Below are 20,676 nucleotides of genomic sequence, written 5' to 3' on the forward strand. Positions count from 1 at the left end.
GTTTTTTTTTTTAAATATTTGAATGATTTAAATTACTTTATGCAAAAATTTATAATAAAATGCTCTTGAAGAAATGTATAGTATAGGAAGCATATTATCATTTCTGTTAACCTAATTTGAACATCATTCACCAATTTCTGATGCGAGGATGATATTGAAGGATAATTTTTCAAAAAAATTTAGAAAATTTAAGACATTTTTATGCAGAAATTTAGAATAGAATGAACCATAGAGATGCTTAATACATTAATAAAATTTAAACAGCACGCACACATTTTTAATGTTGAATGATGCTAAAAAGGTAATCCTGCATCAATCAAAAAGGATAAAAAGGAGGAAAACATTTTAAGAAGCTAAATTTTCTTTAAAAAAACTGAAAAAAAATTTAAAGATTTAGCGTAGAATTTTCTCTAAAAATGTACAGCTTATAAAGCAAATTTTCACTCCTGTCAAATCAATCCAAACATCACTTATCACTCCCTGATGAAGAGATGATGCCGAAGAGTTAAAATACGCTAAAAAACGACTCAAATTTTTCAAAAGTTAAACCATTTTGTGCAAGAATGTATAATGAATTATCAATTAGAGATGCATAATATGTGATGCAAAATTTCCTTTCCATCACTCCAACTTAAGCATCACTCACCATTCTCTGATGAAGAGATGGTGCAGAAGATTTAAAATAAACTTAATTTTTACAAAAATTCTAATAATTTAAACCATTTTTATGCAATAATTTATGGTAGAAATTCCTTCTACAGATGTACTGTAAGGTATAAGATGAAAGTATTTATTTCGTAGAATGAGAAAATGTCATCCTTACCTCATCAACCATTTACTACTTATTTCTTGATGGGGTTATTTATATAATTATACAGTTTAAAGGAATGATTGTCTCGTACAGAATAAGAAAAGACAATCGATAGATGCTCTCTCTCCTCTTTCTCTCGAGACCTAACCTCCCTTCGACAACGTAATAGGAGTTGCCTACTTCCATCCCTTGGATTAGGTTCGAGTTGTGTCGGATGTTAGATAAATGGAAAGTTATGTGTATTTATTTATTATTTTATGGTAAATTCTTCCCATGTTCTCTCTTTTGCTTACTCCATTTTTTCTCCATTGATTAATATTCTATGAATTCCATTTGCTCTCCCGCATCCTTACGACTTTATAAAGGAAGAGATGCATTAAGAAAATAATTAGTACAGATTAATGAATGATATTAAGTAATTTGTCATCCATTAACTACGAATTTTTCTTAATCACTTATTTTTATTGTCGTTTCTTTATGGAAAAATCTTTGTTTTTCTAATTTTAAGTATGTCTTTAAGATTCTTCCAACTCGCTTAAAGATTTATGAAATGTTTTTTTCTTAGTTTATTTTATAGAAGTAGCTTAACTTTTTCCATGAATTTTAGAGTTTTTTTTTACTAAATTTCTTATCATTTCTGCAATTTTTCATGAAATGTTTAATCAATTTTACAATTTTATTACTGAATTTCTTGCGAATTTTCCAAAACTTTTACGAAACGTCTCGTTAATGTTGAAATTTATCATAAAATTGCTCATGAATTTCAAATCTTCCAAGAAATTTCTACATATTAGTGTTTAAAGACCAGAAATTATTTGATACTGTCCATGTTGTATTGTTGGGTGTTTGTGTGTGTTTTTTTTTTACTTTTAAATAAAAAATTAAGCATCTTCAACTTGCCTAATAATTTTACAAGATGGTCCTTAAGTTACATCACGATTTAATATAAATAGCCTAAATTCTTCTATGTTAATTCTTCTTATTGTATATTGAAAGATCATGAAGTTATTAAGGAAGGAAAGATGAGAATTGTTATTTGGGTTCGCGATCTACAGGTTGAATAACTAATTCTTCGTATTAATATTTATAATTCTTGTAAAATTTGTAATTATTTTCAAAATTGTATTAAATTTTAAGCAGTTTCTTTTAAATTCAAATTAAAAAAATTATTATTATTATTTTTTTATATTTTTTGATATTTCTCTTCAGTGATTTATGCTTTAAAATCGTAACTTATAGGCAGAAGGTAAAGCTATAAATTCTCGATTAAATGGTAGGTTTTTTTTTTTTTTATTGTATTTATCCAAGTTTAGAAGTGAATGCAATCAAGGAAATGTGTTGTGTTTTATTCCCTAGACTATGCTGTGTTTCTACAAAATGATTTTGAGTTAAATACTTTACAATCTTTAAATTACAAGTTTCAAAAGTCTATGCATACGTTGTGATTTTTAGAAAATTCTCTTTAAAGGTAACGTTCTCTGAGTCACTTAATGACTATTTTAGAGAATGATACCTTGAATTTTCAGAAAATAATCTTTGAGTTACACCATAATAAAATCACTTAACCATAATAAATCAATTATTAAAGACAAGAGCAAATTTATATGCTAATGAAATGGTGTGTTTGTGTGTGTTTTTTTTTTACTTTTAAATAAAAAATTAAGCATCTTCAACTTGCCTAATAATTTTACAAGATGGTCCTTAAGTTACATCACGATTTAATATAAATAGCCTAAATTCTTCTATGTTAATTCTTCTTATTGTATATTGAAAGATCATGAAGTTATTAAGGAAGGAAAGATGAGAATTGTTATTTGGGTTCGCGATCTACAGGTTGAATAACTAATTCTTCGTATTAATATTTATAATTCTTGTAAAATTTGTAATTATTTTCAAAATTGTATTAAATTTTAAGCAGTTTCTTTTAAATTCAAATTAAAAAAATTATTATTTTATTATTTATTAAAATATTACTCTAAAATATTTTTATAAGTTTTCGATTAATTTTCTAGTTTATATTTTGATTTCTCAACCTTCTAACCATTATTTTTATGTAGTATATTATAAAAATGTAAATCATTTCTTATTAAATTATTATATTTTATCACTTATATCATTTAAATTTATTTCGTTATCCGTGTTAACATTGATTTTGAACGGTTAATCGAGGTTATATCACAAATCTCGTTAAATGTTCGTGTAAAATTTTTTTAAAATTCGAATAAAAATATACAGAAATTATTAAAATTTTATTTTTACTATTTTAAACTTATATTAATCATTTAATGAAGCAATAAATCGAATATATCTTACAAATGATTGAGTTTTATATTGAGATATACAAGAAAATTTGAGGAGATACACACAAAAAAATGTAGTAAATATAAAATTATATATTTTAATATATTTTCCTTATTAAAAATTATTATTATTTTAATAAAAATTAAGTTTTTAAACGAGAAATATTACTAAAAAGCACTTTCTTTTCTGGAGAGATGCTCTAGCATCTTTCAACTCGTCATCCTTATCTAAAAAGTTTTCTTACATCTTAAACTTAAAAAAAAATACATTAAATTATCAATTTTATATTGTTTTATTATTAAATTTTTATCTTAAATTTATTAAATTTAAGTAAAAATATAATTTATTCTATTGTAACAGTTGGAGGAAGATTTTAACATTTCCCTACATGATAGGAGATGCATTCTTCTACATCCCGTATGAGTTTTAAATACATTTTATGTCTTAAAAATACATTAAATAATTGATTTCGTATTGTTAAGTTATTAAAATTTTCAATAAATTTATTAAATAACCAAGAATTTAACTGAAAAAAGTCTAGTGCATCAGATCATTAGTTAGAAGATGCTACATCTTTCTGGATCATCTTCCAACTGATGTATCAGTATCTAAACAAATTGTTTATTTCTTAAACCTAAAAAAATATCTTAAATATTAGATTTTCTATTGTTTATTTACTAAATTTGATTCCTAAATTTACTAAATTATAGATTATTTAAGTTAAAATTGTTTCAGTATTTTAGTACATTAGCGCATCAGTTGGAAAAATGCTAGCATCTTCCAAAATGTTCATCTTTATCTAAACAGATCTTTTATATTTAAAAAAAAGTGCTTTACATAATAATTTCTCTATTGTTTAACAATTAAATTATTATTCAGAGTTTATTAAATAAACAATAATTTAACCGAAAAAAATATATATTTATTTAATCTAGCGCATCAGTTGGAAAAAAGCTAGTATTTTTTCCAACTGATGCGTCCTTATCTAAACAGTTTTCCTTTTTTTTTACATCTTAAACTTAAAAAGTACGTTAAATAATCGATTTTCTATTGTTTAACCATTAAATTTTTATCCTAAATTTATTAAATGAATGACAGTTTAACCAAATAAACAATATTTGGTTAAAATATTTACATCCGAAATGATGGAAGTTGAGGAACTTCATCCTTTATCATGGTATTATTTTTTATTTTTTGATGATTTTATCAAAAATATTTTCCTCTATAACAAGAAAAAACTATGCGATTTTTAGAATTTTGAAATTAATTTTTATTGCGTTAATTTTTTAATGTCTTAATTTAATTAAAAATTAGTTAATCTTATATTTTATTAATAAATTTTAAAAATAATAACAATATTTTTATTAAAAGAGAGACAAAAATGTCCCGCCTTGCAAGTGATAAATGCATTTTACATTTAAGGGGTATTTTTAAAATTTATCTTTGACCAGTTTAATAAATTATAATGACGGCAGAGATGCCGATGAGGGAAAGATGCCCAAAAAAACTGATTAAATAACAAGTTTTAAACCTCATTTAAAGAAAAATAAGTTATATACTGAGCTATTAACTTAGAAAAAACAAAAGAAAAATATAATTAATCATCTCTTCTCTTCATCTCATCTCCGCATCTCACCTACAAAGGCATCTCTCCCGTTTAACTTAATTAAATTATTATATTTTTTCAACTAACAGAAGTTATACTAAATTTAGATAATTGTGGAAGGTATATTTACTAGAAAAAAAAAATATATGTATTCTGGAAGTTACTTCAATTATAAGGTGTAGAGTAAAGCATCTTAATTGTCCTCAGTGATACCATTGGAGGTTAAATCCACAGGGGAACAGATAGAGGCGAGTAATCGATTGAGTCATTGTTGAAGTATAAATAAAAGGCGCACGTTCTCCTACAAAAATCTATAGCTGTTTATATAGGTAATAAAGAAAGCAAGCTGCAAGTTACGGAACTGCTAATACATGTTCTACTATTTAATAAAGAGTTAAAAGCTCCTGATAATCGCCTTTGTAACGTTTAACACCCCCTTTTTGCTCTTCTAAAAACCACCAATTTTTATCTAAAAATTCAATATTTTATATTTAAAAAATAATTAAATAAACTATAGTTTCGTAAGTAATCTTCACTCCTTTCCTCACACAGAAACTCTGAAAACTTTACTTGAAACACGAGTATTTTTTTTATAAATTTTTGCGTTTTTACAGTCTCTAAGCGTGTTCTCAGGTGGAGAAATATCGCTATAAACTTTCTACATAATTTTTTGCAATGTTTATTTTAGTATAATTTGTTTTTTTGAAAGAAATTCAACGTGTAATCGAGTTTTTCGCGATGGTTTCCTAACAGGGACGGTGTTTCTAGATATAAATTTGCCACTGAGATGACGGAAGACGAGTAAACGCGAACGTTTTTCTTACTTATAAACAAAACAAAAAAAAACAAACGTTTCTATAAACGTTATCCTACTTTCTTCTAATTCAAAAACATTGTAAATACCTGATTTGGTAGATCCTTTAGTGAAAAGTCTTTCACATAATTTAATTACTGAGGATGCAAAAGGAGAAGAAGAAGAAGAAGAAGAAGAAGAAGAGTAGGAGGAGGATTAAAGAAGAGGGGTGAAACGGCTGGAAAATTATATCTAAACACACGTTTGATAGTTGCGTGCCACACGGCACTTAACGTATGTTGGCGGGTGGTGTCTGGTGGCTTCTCCGTGTGTCTCCGTCTACACCCTGGTGTTGTGTCCTCCACTGCTCATGCGCTCGTCCTCCGTCTCTGATTGCACGATTCGGGACTGCTGCAGATTCGTTCGTCACCAGATTCATGGAGTCCAGGCATTAGGAGTACCCCAGAAAGGCATGCCAGATGAAGGCTAAACGGAGACAAGGCATCGTCTATTCCGTCGCTCCTACCTGTATCACTAGGGGTTCAGGTTCGGAGGAAGACGAAGTTGTCGATCATTCGATACCGGAAGTTAGTCCAAGGAGGCAGTCGAGTTTACGTGACTGTCCTGATAGTCGACAGACCGGCCCGACGGCCGCACTAGGGCGGCGAAATGAATAGCGCCGCTGTAATAGGACGTCAGCTGCGACAGCAGAATCCATCTCGTTTTTCGGGGCCACTGGTCCCCCCCTCGACGCCGGGGAGAGGAAGACCGAAAAGTCCCACCCATCAACCGTTATATCAGTACCCGTCACAGACTCAAACGCTTCAAGCAAGTTCAGGTGCATCGGGGGCACAAGCCCAGAATCAATCAGGCAAACTGGCTAAAGAACGAAAGAAGAAGGGTCTAGCGGCAGTTAAGGAGAAGGTGAACTGTCGTTGCATCATACAGACTTGTAAAGCTTTATGTTGTGGTATGTTCCTCATTATGATAGGTACTACCATGTCCGTCGTTGGTTTCTACGCTCCAACGTTATCCAAGGAACTGGTGCAGGAGGGTAACAAAACGGTGGAGGTGACTAACGAAGATACTAAATATCATTTGCATAATCTTACTTTTGTAGGACCCGTTTTTATGGGACTGGGTGGTTTCGCTATAGTGGCATCGTGCGTTATGACCTTCGAGGGACCCGAGGCCAACGCTCGCGTGGTGCCCATGAGAAATAAAAGGCCGTCAGCCGGTGACGTCTTGTCTGAACAGTTACTCGATGGTCCAATTGGTAACTCTATACACGCCAAAGAGAAAATGAACGGGCCAAATTTGGGTAGCCCGTTTTTAATGGTTCCCACGCCGGTGGCACCTTTGGTTCTGACACTGCCAGCGCCTCTAAAAGTTCCGGATAAGGGTGGAGGGAAAAATAATAATAGCAAATCCGAAGTGAAATCGCCTCCGTCTTCGTTCCCTAATGGACCAAACAGGCAGAAGAGGCCATCTTTACCGTTAAAACCTTTAAGGGGTTGTACGCCACCGTTACGAACTAAACCTTGGGATATGATGAGCCCTCAACTAGATTTCGTACCTTCGCCTCAAGATGTGCAATTAACGGATCCAGACGGTTGTGATACGCCCATGTGTGATTCTTTAGACTCCATGGAGATAGATACACACAGATTTTCCAACTGTCCCATAACTGTTAAAGTCCAGTTAGAACCCAGGTATCTAGCTTCGATTGAAACACTATCGGATACGGATTCGTTCGCATCCGAAGACCTTCCAACGCCCATTGCTCATTACGAGCCCTCTTGCGATGGAGATCTCGAGGAGATCGACCAAGAAATGCCACTTCTTGGAAGGTGTAGCCCACCGTCCCCAATAACTCTTCGACCAGAGATGGAATTGCCACTTTTGAAGAGAGATGGCATCAGGCGTTTTCCATTAATCAGGCAGGGAGCACTCGAAAATGGTCGTGATATGTGTGATTTAACAGATATTGGTCCTACATAATAAAAAATTTAATTCAAGACAGGGTCAAGGTTCATCCACCCTATTCTGTGTTCACGAAATTCCAAACAAAACAAAAAAAAATTAAAAATAAATAAATAATTAATAAATAATCATATGGTGTCAGAAAAGCACTGTCAAATTGTACTTCGTTGTTTTAATTTTCGTCAATTTTTTCTGTCCGACTATTTGGTAACAGGACAGTATTGTCTAAAGTGTCGCTACAGGTAAGTCTTTTTACTATATTTTTATTTAAAATCCTCAAAAATATATACTTTATTATAATTAAAGAAGAACGTTGATGAAGTATTAAGCCCTATAATAGCGAGTAGTGGCCTTATATTTCATATTTTAAACACCAAATTTTATTACCTAACACTATTTTTAATGCATAGGGCCTCTAAAGGGTAAGTAGCTCAGGCCTCTGAGATGCCTTGCTGTAGAATGATATACTATTCTCTAACAATGCACAACTTTCAGAAGTATTTAATAGTAAATTACACCCTCTAATGGGCTTAATATTATTTAAATCTATTTGATATTTAACAGTAAGAAAGTATTATTGATAAACAATACTTAACTCTATCTAAATAATGTCCAACACGAGAAGAAGCATTTAAAACACTTAACAACACTAGAAAAACAATACTTTGAAACAATTCTTAACAATAAACAACATAACTTCTGCAGAACAACACTAGATAATTTTATACTTAATAATTAATGAATAACACTACAATAATATTTAATATTAATAAAGTAGAATAATTTAATAAAATAATACTTAAAACAATATAAGATAGAGCTTTAGCTGTAGAAGAATATTCAACCCTAGAAAAATAATACACGAAACACTAGAAGAATAATACTAGAGAAAGGTTTTATCTCAGAAGTGTACTCAACACTAGAAAAAAGAAAAAAAAATAACACCAGAAGCAATATTCGACACTAGAGAAAGCAGTTTCCGTGAAATAACGCTCGACAGTAGAAAAAGTAATATCTTACGAACAATACTCGACGCTAGAAGGATGTGATTTGTTAACACAACACAAGAAAGTATCGTACACAAAATAATAGACAATATTAAATCATCTGTGATAATACCCAACACTAAAAAAAAGTATCATTTGTGTGCCAAATATATAAAATTGGTAATTGATTTTCTTCATTTATTATTCCTTACTCTTAGAATACATAAATAATACTTTACTTTGTACATAGAAAGTATTATGTACAGAATATTAAAGCATTAGCTGTAATGATATAAAGTATTATTGGCGTGACTAACATGAAAATTATTGCTAGAAATGACATAAATAGTTGTATATTTTGTGTATATTTATTTATAACTTCTTAGTGCTTCTGTATACAACAGAAAGTAATTTACAACACTAGAAAATTTGTGGACGAACACAAGAAATTAACAATAGATTTCTTTATTAATTATCACACTTTGTTTTCTATTGTTCTAAATAACAATAAATTATATATAAATGCGTTTAGTTACATTTAAATTTTTATTGTTTTCTATATTGTATTGTATTATAAACTATTTCATACAGTATAATATTCAACACCAAAGCATTTATTGTGAACAATACACAACACTAGGAAAGTATTATTTATATCAAACACAAAATATTAACGATTGATTTTCTTGTTAATTAATGTTACTATTGTTAAAAATAATAATAAATTACACACAAATAGTTTATTATTTATGCACACAACATACAAAACATTAAAAAAGTATCATTGATATGATAATAATTGTCATTTTTTGATGTTTGACAACAAAAATTAATTCGTTTATTATTGTATTGCTTTCAATTGTTTCTATTGGTAAAAAGTAATAACAATTTATACATAAAAAGTTGCATTCTTGTGAATATTTACATATAGTATTTATATGTACACCTGTAAGTAGTAGCCTACTGTATACAGGATAATAGCCTACACAAGTAATTCATGTATATGATTAACACAAATTGGTAATTAATTTCTTTGTTAATTATTGCTCATATTGTTCTTATTATTAGAAATAACAATAAGTTACATTACGTATAATTTATTATTGTTTATTTCTTTTAGAAATTGTACAGTTTTACATATTAGTGTTTAAAGACCAGAAATTATTTGATACTGTCCATGTTGTATTGTTCGTAAATAATTGTATACTTCTTAACATAAACACTAGAAAGTCTGTAATATTGTAAACATGAACACTAAAAACTCACGCTTACTTTATTAATTATCACCTTTATTGTTTGGTATTGTTAGAAATGACACTAAAATAGAGCATTTTATACACCAGTAAATGTTACATACACTATACAGTAATACATAAACAATACGTAACACTAGAAAAGTATTATTCGTATGACGTAAACAATTGATTTCTTTACTAATTAATCACACTTATTGTTTGCTATTGTTAGAGATAACAATAAACAGTTGTATTTTTTGATTAATTCGTAGCGTTTTGTGTGTTCTAAAGGGCGAATTTGTAGTGTTATCGAAAGAAGAGTTATAAATCATCAATTATTTTATTTTGAATAAAAAATATTTTAACGTATAAAAATTTACAAATAATATTTCTTTTCCATTCTTGGCAAATATCCAGGTGTGATAAAAAGTATTTTCTTCCACCCTTTTTTTTTATTACTTTATTTTCTGTACAAGGTCGAACATACTCCAACCTTATCATAACATTTTAAAGTTGTTTACTGTTTTGTCTAGAAAACGGCAAAATTTACATATTTTCTTCTGTTATTTTGCTGTCTTTTTTAAAATATTTTTTCTCAATAAGTCATAGTTCTAATATAAGTAATTAGCACAGAAATGTAATACTTGATATGTGGCTATTTTTTTTACTACTTTTATGCATTTTTATGCTTATTTCGATGGTAAAAATGATTAAAATTNGTTAATTTTTAATTTTTTTGTTTTCCTTTAAATTTTAACACTTTATTCAAATATTTAATATGTTATTACATTCCTATTTATCTTTTAACGTAGTTATCCTATTTTAAATCCATCAAAATCTTAGTTTTTAATCCTACTCCACATTCTAACATACTTATCTTACATTAAACTTAATAAAAACCTATATTTTATCCTAGCATCCTATTCCTTCTGTCCTTATTAATACATATTTATACTAACTCTAACCTTAGTATATTATTCTATCTCTTTCCTTCTTATTCATCGTTTAACTAGGACCTATCCTTATCCCTATTTATATTTAATTTTATTATTTTATTATTGTATTTTTTAATCTTAATCTATCTCCTATGACACTTATCCTGAATTAAATTCCACTAAAATCTATTCTTTAGTATATTAATAATAAAGAGTATATTTATGGAAATTTAATTCAGGATGAATACCCTATTTCTTTCATCTTTATTCAATTAGAGTTTATCCTTATTCTGTTATCCTAATACTATTGATCCTTAAACACATTTTTCCTGTATAAAACCTGTATAGTGTCTTACTATAGATACATATTAGGACACTATCCTAGGCTTTATATAGATTTTATATAGGAAAAGTGTGTATAAGGATGAATAAAAATAGGATATATATATGTATATGTATGTATGTATATTCTACTATAATTATCCTACATTAAACTTAACCAGAACCTATCAAATACTATGAATTCCTCTTTAAATTGATACTAAGGAATCTTTAAAAAATCAATTTATACATATATAAAATGACTTTAAATTATTTTAAAATATATTTTTATATTGTATAACCTTATATTTATAAGAATAATCGCATATTAAAACATGTGAATTGATTAAATTTACTGTAAAGCGTTATTATGTATGCAGCTTCCTACTGTGAACATTTGCTTAACGACGAAGATCTTTACTTTAATATTTGGAGAACATTTAAATCTACTTAACTTTCTAAATCTTTTCTTTTTGCACTTTAAATACTATTAAATCCATTTGTGAACAAATTAGGATGCGGAGGTAAAATTTATTTTTTAGATAAATCGATATCTTTGACTCCATTGGGAAGTGGATAAATATATTCAGAATTTTGATATTATGTTTCCAACAGGATGCTGGTTGTTTTAACATAAAGTAAGCATATTAGAAGATTAAAATAAGATGCGATGATATGATTATATCATAAGAAAAACGCTCTAGATTGCGTTAAAATGTAGCATAAATAGGAAAGATAGAGGCTGAAGGATGATAGGAATGAAAGAAACAGGAGAATGTGGTAAATAATAGGCTCTACTCAAGTTTGATATTAGTTAAATATCCTATAAGATGAATGTAAGAAATTGAATAATATATTGAGGAATAAACTCTAGTTGAATTTTTAATAGGATAAATATGTTAAAAGATAATTAAGGATGAAAGGAACACGATAATATGCATGGTTTAGTTGGACTTAACATAGAATTAGTACGCTATAAAATAATATAACGATGAAAAATAGCACACTGTGCTAAAGAATAGATTTCAATTACATATATATTGCATGTTAAGGGGTGGAAGATAAAGGGAATACGTTAATATCGTAATGTAAGACTTTATTTCAGTTTAAAATAGAATAAATATGCTAGAAGACAAAGAAAAGAGATGGGATAATATAATAAGGAACAGGACATGTTAAACACAGGCTCTAGTTAGATTAAATTGATTAAAAAAAACCCTTTAAAAATTTTTAGAACTGAGAATAGGTTTCTGTTATTTAAAAATTCCTGAAAATAGGAAAATTGTCTTTTAATTCGACGACATTTTTACATAAATTAGGTACCATTTTATGTAAAATAAAGCAAAATGCCTTCTAAACATACTTAAAATTATACTGAAGTTTATCTAAATAAATATAATTTCCTGTAGGAAATGCTCAACATCTTCTAATGATACGGAAGCAGAAGATGTGGAAGATGCAACAACTTTCTAAAAAAAAATTCTTATTAAAACTTCTAAAACTTTATTGCCGCTTAATTGTTTTGAATTAATCTAAATTTCCCATTCAAGAAAATAAAGATTTATTACTGTAGAAGTATTTTAGAGAAAGAGAGAGAGAAAGAAAAAAAAATAAAGTTAAATTCTAATAGAAGAAGAATGAGATGGAGGGAGAGGATCGAATTTTTCTTTTTAAGTAAGTGTTACAAATTTAATGAAGTTGCTTTCAAATAAATTTATTTTAAAGATTTATTGGAAGTTACGTAGCATTCGAATTTAAAAAAGAAAATCAAGAAATTTATTGGAATTTATTCGTTAAAAATCTATAATTATTGTTAAAGTATTCAAGAGCAGCGATGTAGAAACTTAAGATAAAGATAAATCGAATTTCTAAAAAACAAGTTTAGAAAATATTGAAAATTTTATTTATTTTCTAAAAAATCACTATAAGAATCGAAGAGTATCATTTTCTAAAAATAATCGTGTGGAAGATTAGGAATGATCTTCCAAAAATCCTAAAACAAATCAACGATTATTTTCCAAACATTCGAAATGTTACTCATGTGCTTTTTTTCTAAAGCATCTTCATGTAATTCTGGAATAAATTTTAAAAATATAACAGTGAAATTCAGGGACCATTTTCTACAAGAAATCGATGTAAATGGGTATCATTCTTCCAAAATATCAACGGAATTCAGGATCATATTCTAAGAAATCAACGGAATTCAGGATCATATTCTATGAAATTATAATGTAACCTATGAATTTTCTGAAGAATCTCAACATGGTACACGAAATTTATTCATTAAAAATCTGTAATTCGTTGTATTCAGGAGCATCGAATACAAACTTAGATAAAAATAAATAAACTAAGCTTCTAAAAAAAACCAAATTTATAAAATATCGAAAATACTTTCCCTTTAAACTTTAAAAATTTGACTGAAAATAACTTACATATAGCTTATGGCACTTCTATAAATTTTTGTGTCATACTTTACTCGAATTTTCTTATATTTTTTTGAGAATNAAGCAAAACTGTAATTGGATACGAGCCAAACCTGATCTTTCATAATTATTTTCATTTGAATTTAGTAGTATCTAAAGGTGTTCATATTCATTAATTCTTCTGTTGTTATATATAACAGAAGGAAAGTATGGCAATCAGTCAAAAAAATTGACCCCCGAGATTTTTAATTTTTGAATTTAGGACAACTTAAAACTTCCAGAAATGCAAAAAATTTGGGGTTTTTTTCCTCTCCCTCTTTGAAGCTTAATAACTTCTATGCTTTTTGTCGAAATTTTCTAAAATTTTGCAGGGATGTTTGCGTATTAGTGCCATCAATGCCGTTAAATTTTGGTGGTTAAAGGTCGAGGGGGCGGAGAGATACAGGGAATCATGTGTGATATCTAAAGTGGGATCAACCTTAAGATTTTACTCGTTATTAGCATTTACAACTTGTTTTTTTCTTTATAAAACTCGTCTCTATTCTCAAAATTAATTATTTTTCATTTTATAATAATTAATATTCTGAAATTTCAAGACTTTTATAAGTTGAATTCAGGATAAAAAGCATGATTTCAATACAAATTTTAAAACTTAGAAGCTTCAGGAAGTATCAGGCAATATAAAATTTGCTTAAAGTTTCGTAATTTTTATCATCTTTGAATCTTCAGAAGTGTGATTATATGAAAAAGTTCTAAAGCTTTAAGAGCTTCAGAATTTATCATATAATCACACTTCTTCCCTCTTCATCTTAAGAATTTTTTTCTAAAAATCCCTAATTGAAATTGTTAATTGTTTATCTTATTTAAAGTTAAATATACACCATTAAAAACTTTAATTTTAATAAAATAAAAATTTAATCTTAAAAAGAAAAGTATGTCAAAATATTTTAATATTTATAATTTTAATTTATTTTTATAAATTTAGTTAATTAATAAAGTTTAATTATGTTTATCTCTAACGATCTATAAACTTTGTAAGTTTAAAACTATAAATAATTTTAATAACCAATTATAAGAAAATAAAATATGACTTTAAGGATTTATTTTTTAATCCTCGAGATTNTACATACGTTTAGTTTACTTAAAATAATAAGAAAAAAAAAATTTTTTTTTTTAACTTAAAATAATAAGAAAAAAAAAAAAAAAAAAAAAAAAAAAAAAAAAAAAATATATATAATATAAGAGCATATAGGAGTATGTATTATACAATACAGCCGGCATTTCAGAACAACGGCCATTTTTTATGTACTTCTGAGTGGCCTCTGTATAGAGGTTTGGCTGTATACTCTCTACTGTGATTCTTTATACTCGTTTGAATTCTTATATGTAATATAAAGAACTTTACTGGAGGATGTAGAAGTAATACATATACTCCTATATACCAGCATATAGGAGTAATGTATAATACATATTTATGTAGGAACATGTACAATAGAGGGTTCGATTTCCATTTGATATTTATATTGTTATCTACTTCAGTATAAACAGTTTTAATGTTTAAGTATTCGAAGGAGAAATATCTGATGTCGTTTTATAAGAAAAATTGACTGGCTAATATCCTAGTAGAATGTGATGGAATTCAGCCAAATGTTCCTCTTAAAAAACAAAAAGAATAAAAAATTAAATGAACAAACTATATCAAACGAAGGAATATATTTATTTCTCTTGATAAACTCACTTATTATTTTATTTTTTTTTTAAGTATACATTATCTTCCAATGACGTAGAAATTTACGTAACTATCAAGTGTTTATTCCATATTATACTGGTTAAATAATAAATATTTAAAAGTTTGGATATAATACAGTAATAATAAAACTTCCCCCTCCCTCAATGTATTTTTATATCTGTTGATAAATTATCTTTAAAAGATTTTTATTTATTTTGACGAAGAAAATTATTATTTTTTTTTATTTCTATTCTTTGCCAAATTTTATAAAATAATTAACATTTTTAATCAATTTTTGTAGGAATTTATTTTTATCAGTATTATTTTTATATACATTTATGTAGGAGTAACATAACACGCTTTATATTGCTTCTCTACACTCTCCTACACCTTCCTCTATATACGCTTCTATACCACTGTATACGCTCTTGTACTACTCCTCTACACTCTTCTATACTTCTGTTTAGCAGTATAGAAGAGTAAATAAAAGTAATATATTATTTAAAAGTATTAAGAGTGTATATATGATAATATATGAAGTAGAAGTATACAGGAATATATGAGTAATACAGGAGTATGTACAAAAATATGTATACATATAATATAAACCAGTATATAGAGGTTAAGGGAATAGATGTATAAGTAATACAGGAGTATATATAACTTATATAGAAGCATATATGTATGTAATATATAGAATTATATATAAGATAATACATTATTCCTGTATAAGTTATGCAGTTTTATTTTATTAAAACAATTTTAATGGGGGTAAATATTTAATGTTTCTTTGGAATTTCACCCTTTATACGTGTGGGTGTGGCATCTTGGCTAGGTTTATGAAACGGGAGTGGTCTATTTCGTGAAATGTCACGCGGCCTCTTCTTGTTTGTGTTGTTTTCTTTCGTTATTGATAAACGTGAGAAGGATTTAATGTGAATATAATTTTACGAGACACTACATACGTTTAGTTTACTTAAAATAATAAGAAAAAAATCATTATTTTTGTTTCATTAATCAATTTTTAATAGCCGAATCAATTAATTATCTTCAGACGAAATNTAAATTACTTCATGCAAAAATTTATAATAAAATGCTCTTGAAGAAATGTATAGTATAGGAAGCATATTATCATTTCTGTTAACCTAATTTGAACATCATTCACCAATTTCTGATGCGAGGATGATATTGAAGGATAATTTTTCAAAAAAATTTAGAAAATTTAAGACATTTTTATGCAGAAATTTAGAATAGAATGAACCATAGAGATGCTTAATACATTAATAAAATTTAAACAGCACGCACACATTTTTAATGTTGAATGATGCTAAAAAGGTAATCCTGCATCAATCAAAAAGGATAAAAAGGAGGAAAACATTTTAAGAAGCTAAATTTTCTTTAAAAAAACTGAAAAAAAAATTTAAAGATTTAGCGTAGAATTTTCTCTAAAAATGTACAGCTTATAAAGCAAATTTTCACTCCTGTCAAATCAATCCAAACATCACTTATCACTCCCTGATGAAGAGATGATGCCGAAGAGTTAAAATACGCTAAAAAACGACTCAAATTTTTCAAAAGTTAAACCATTTTGTGCAAGAATGTATAATGAATTATCAATTAGAGATGCATAATATGTGATGCAAAATTTCCTTTCCATCACTCCAACTTAAGCATCACTCACCATTCTCTGATGAAGAGATGGTGCAGAAGATTTAAAATAAACTTAATTTTTACAAAAATTCTAATAATTTAAACCATTTTTATGCAATAATTTATGGTAGAAATTCCTTCTACAGATGTACTGTAAGGTATAAGATGAAAGTATTTATTTCGTAGAATGAGAAAATGTCATCCTTACCTCATCAACCATTTACTACTTATTTCTTGATGGGGTTATTTATATAATTATACAGTTTAAAGGAATGATTGTCTCGTACAGAATAAGAAAAGACAATCGATAGATGCTCTCTCTCCTCTTTCTCTCGAGACCTAACCTCCCTTCGACAACGTAATAGGAGTTGCCTACTTCCATCCCTTGGATTAGGTTCGAGTTGTGTCGGATGTTAGATAAATGGAAAGTTATGTGTATTTATTTATTATTTTATGGTAAATTCTTCCCATGTTCTCTCTTTTGCTTACTCCATTTTTTCTCCATTGATTAATATTCTATGAATTCCATTTGCTCTCCCGCATCCTTACGACTTTATAAAGGAAGAGATGCATTAAGAAAATAATTAGTACAGATTAATGAATGATATTAAGTAATTTGTCATCCATTAACTACGAATTTTTCTTAATCACTTATTTTTATTGTCGTTTCTTTATGGAAAAATCTTTGTTTTTCTAATTTTAAGTATGTCTTTAAGGTTCTTCCAACTCGCTTAAAGATTTATGAAATGTTTTTTTCTTAGTTTATTTTATAGAAGTAGCTTAACTTTTTCCATGAATTTTAGAGTTTTTTTTACTAAATTTCTTATCATTTCTGCAATTTTTCATGAAATGTTTAATCAATTTTACAATTTTATTACTGAATTTCTTGCGAATTTTCCAAAACTTTTACGAAACGTCTCGTTAATGTTGAAATTTATCATAAAATTGCTCATGAATTTCAAATCTTCCAAGAAATTTCTCGTCGATATTGAAATTTTGTATTAAATTTCAAATTTCTCATGAAAAATTTCATCAATTTTTCAATTTTTTTTTTTTACAAATTTTAAATAATTTTTCTCTTCTAAATCAGATTTATTTAGTTTAAATTGAATATAAAAGTAGAAAATTGCATGATTTCTGATTTCAACTCTTTCATTTTCGAAATTTTCTTCGTGAAATTGTTATAATGAAATTTCGAGTAATGAAAATATTTGCGATTATTGAAATTTTAGATAATTAAATTTAATAAATTACAGGATTTGGGCTCTACAATAGCTAGGATATGATAAATGATTGGAATTTCTAACGGTTGCTATTCTAGAAAGATTGGCGTTTTTTGATTTGTGGGATTAGAATAAGGATATAGTTTTTGGAATAAGAGAAAAAGAACTTTTAAAGTGTTAGGATTTCATTAAGGATGTGGTTGACGAAAGACAAGGCTTTTAAATAATTAGGATCGAAGGTCAGGACTTCCAAATGCTACGGTCGTAGAAGGATAGGCCTTCAAAATGGTTAGTTAGGATCGAGGAAGGATAGGACTTTCAAATGTTAGTTAGGATTGAAGAAAGACAGGACTTCTAAATGGTTGACTATGATCGAAGAAGGACAGGATTTCCAAGTAGTTGGGAGGATCGAAGAAGGACAGGACAGGTCATCCAAATAGTTAATATCGAAGGAATATAGATTTACAAATGCTAAAATTAAAGAATGGAACTTCAAATTAATGAGATGAATAAGAATATTATAAGTACTTTTAGTTATAATTTAAGAATAACTCTTGGATTGGAATTGATTCGAAATAATAACAAAAAAAAAAAAACAGGACTTTCATATGATTACATTTTTTGAACAGAGTTTTAACATTCCAACTATTAGGATTTAACAAAAAATGTGTCATGACAAATCCTCATACATGACGAAGAATGGATTATCTAAAGGACAGAGATTAAAATTTCTCAAGATTAAACTAGAGAAAGGAATGGAAATCTTTCAACGATAAGACACATAACAAAGATATGATTTGGAAAAAGACAGGAATAAAAAAAAAGAAGAAGAAGAATTTGACAGATCATCACTCGACTGAAGAAGTTGCATTAAACCTTCATTTTAAAGAAGAAGATGCCAAAGGCGATGAAGTGACTAAAATGATTTCCCTATTGGTTTATTTGACTTCTCTATCCTCTACCATTTTTCCTTTCATTCCTTCCTCTTAAAGAAGAAAATTAATTTTTTATTCACATTATTTAACACAATTTAATTTCCTTTTCCCTCCCTCCTAAAAACAGAATAAATTTTTAAACAAATTTTTAATTTATAATCCGTATAAAACATTATATATACTCCATCACTAATCATCCATAATTTATTATGCTGTAGCAAGAGTTTAGACAGAGTTTTTAGTACATTTCCTAGAGGTTTTTTATAGGATTTTCTAGAGGTTTTTTAATGTAAAAGGAAGACGTTTAGTCCTTTAAACGTTTTTTTTTCTCCTAAAGAATTTAAGATTTTCTAAAGGAGACAGGTTTTTAGAGAACGAAATTTAAAGAGGGAGAAGGGAAATTTTTCAAAGGATTTCCTAGAGATTTTTAGAGGAAAGACGGAGAAAAGTTGAATATTAGAATGTTTTTAAAGAATTTTTTTTTAAAAATATAATAAAAAATTGTAAAAAATGGTGAAAAGAACTTTATTTACACGAGTTAACGTACGAAATTTTCCTAAACATTTAGAATAAAATAAAATAAAAATGTATTTTAAAATTTACGAGCAAAGTATAAATTTTAGAACTTTGAGTAAAGAAAATTTACTATATTCAAACTTTTTTCCTTCATAAAATTTAAAATATTGATGGGTGATGTGATAAATTTTTACTCTGAAAGTAAGTTATAAAAATTATTTATCGATAATAAATCCTAGGATTCCTTTTTGTCCTAGGATCTTTTAAATTACTAAACGTCAAAGAGACTTCCTATTTTCAGGATTTTTAAACGATTTCTTCCTGTGTTTTAGACTTTATCAACGTCTTCACCTCCTTCTAAAGTATAGGAATTATTAAGTTAAGGATTTATTAAGGTTAGAATCCTAATATAAGTATTATAGGATGTCAGGAATCCTTTTATTAAACTATAATATGTTAAACATTTTCCTGTTTTTAGGATTTTTAGAAGTTTAAAAAGATTATTTTGTTTGAAATTCTAAAAATTTTCATCCTGAATTCTTTCTATTTTCTAGGATTTTTGAAGGTTTCAGGATTCAGATTCGTATAAACTGAAGAAATTATAGATTCAGGATTATTTAGGATTTATTAAGGTTACAATTCTTTTATAAGAATTACAAAATTGTAAATCTTTCAAAATATTTCAGGATTAGAAAATAAAATTCTGACAAATTTATTGTTTGGAAATTTTTCTTTTAGGATCATAAATTTTTAGGATTTATTTCTTTAAAATTTATTAAATTTTGAAGGTTTGTAATCCTGCATTCACTCAATTCTTCAAAATCTTCTAAAGATTCATTGAATTCAATTTCTCATAAAGTATAGGAATTATTTAAATTCAGGATTATTAAGAAATTTATAAAGTTACAACTTTAATGTTCTTTTAATCCTTAGGGTTTTAGAAACGTTTACAATCCTGAAAGATTTTTAAAAATTATTCTTAGCATCTGTTTAACTTAATTTTGCTCATAATCCTGAGTCTAGTTTAACCTTCAAAATTAATTTTAAAAAACTAGCAAATTAATCAATTTTATGTAAAATAAAATAAATTATTTTCTTAATTATAAACTATAAATAAAATAAATTATTAATATTAACATTCAACTTCATCCTTAGCATCTTTCTGACATCATTAAGCTTAAATTCTCAATCATGATTTTAGTTTGGATTTAAAACTTTATTTAAAAATT

The 20,676-nt window shown here is 27.3% G+C and overlaps 1 protein-coding gene across 1 annotated transcript in view; it reads left to right on the forward strand.

The window, feature by feature from the left end:
* The first annotated feature begins 5,627 nt into the window (after positions 1 to 5,627).
* The window catches only part of LOC111620580, a 60,435-nt gene continuing 45,386 nt past the window's right edge, over positions 5,628 to 20,676 (forward strand). The window contains exon 1 of the mRNA XM_023362530.1: positions 5,628 to 7,736. Coding sequence (XP_023218298.1) covers positions 6,181 to 7,512 — 1,332 coding nt within the window. The 5' untranslated portion in view covers positions 5,628 to 6,180 and the 3' untranslated portion in view covers positions 7,513 to 7,736. The remainder of the gene's footprint in view (positions 7,737 to 20,676) is intronic.

Source organism: Centruroides sculpturatus, unplaced genomic scaffold, assembly GCF_000671375.1.
Source record: "Centruroides sculpturatus isolate CEXI.00-Female unplaced genomic scaffold, Cexi_2.0 scaffold321, whole genome shotgun sequence".
NCBI lineage: Eukaryota > Metazoa > Arthropoda > Arachnida > Scorpiones > Buthidae > Centruroides > Centruroides sculpturatus.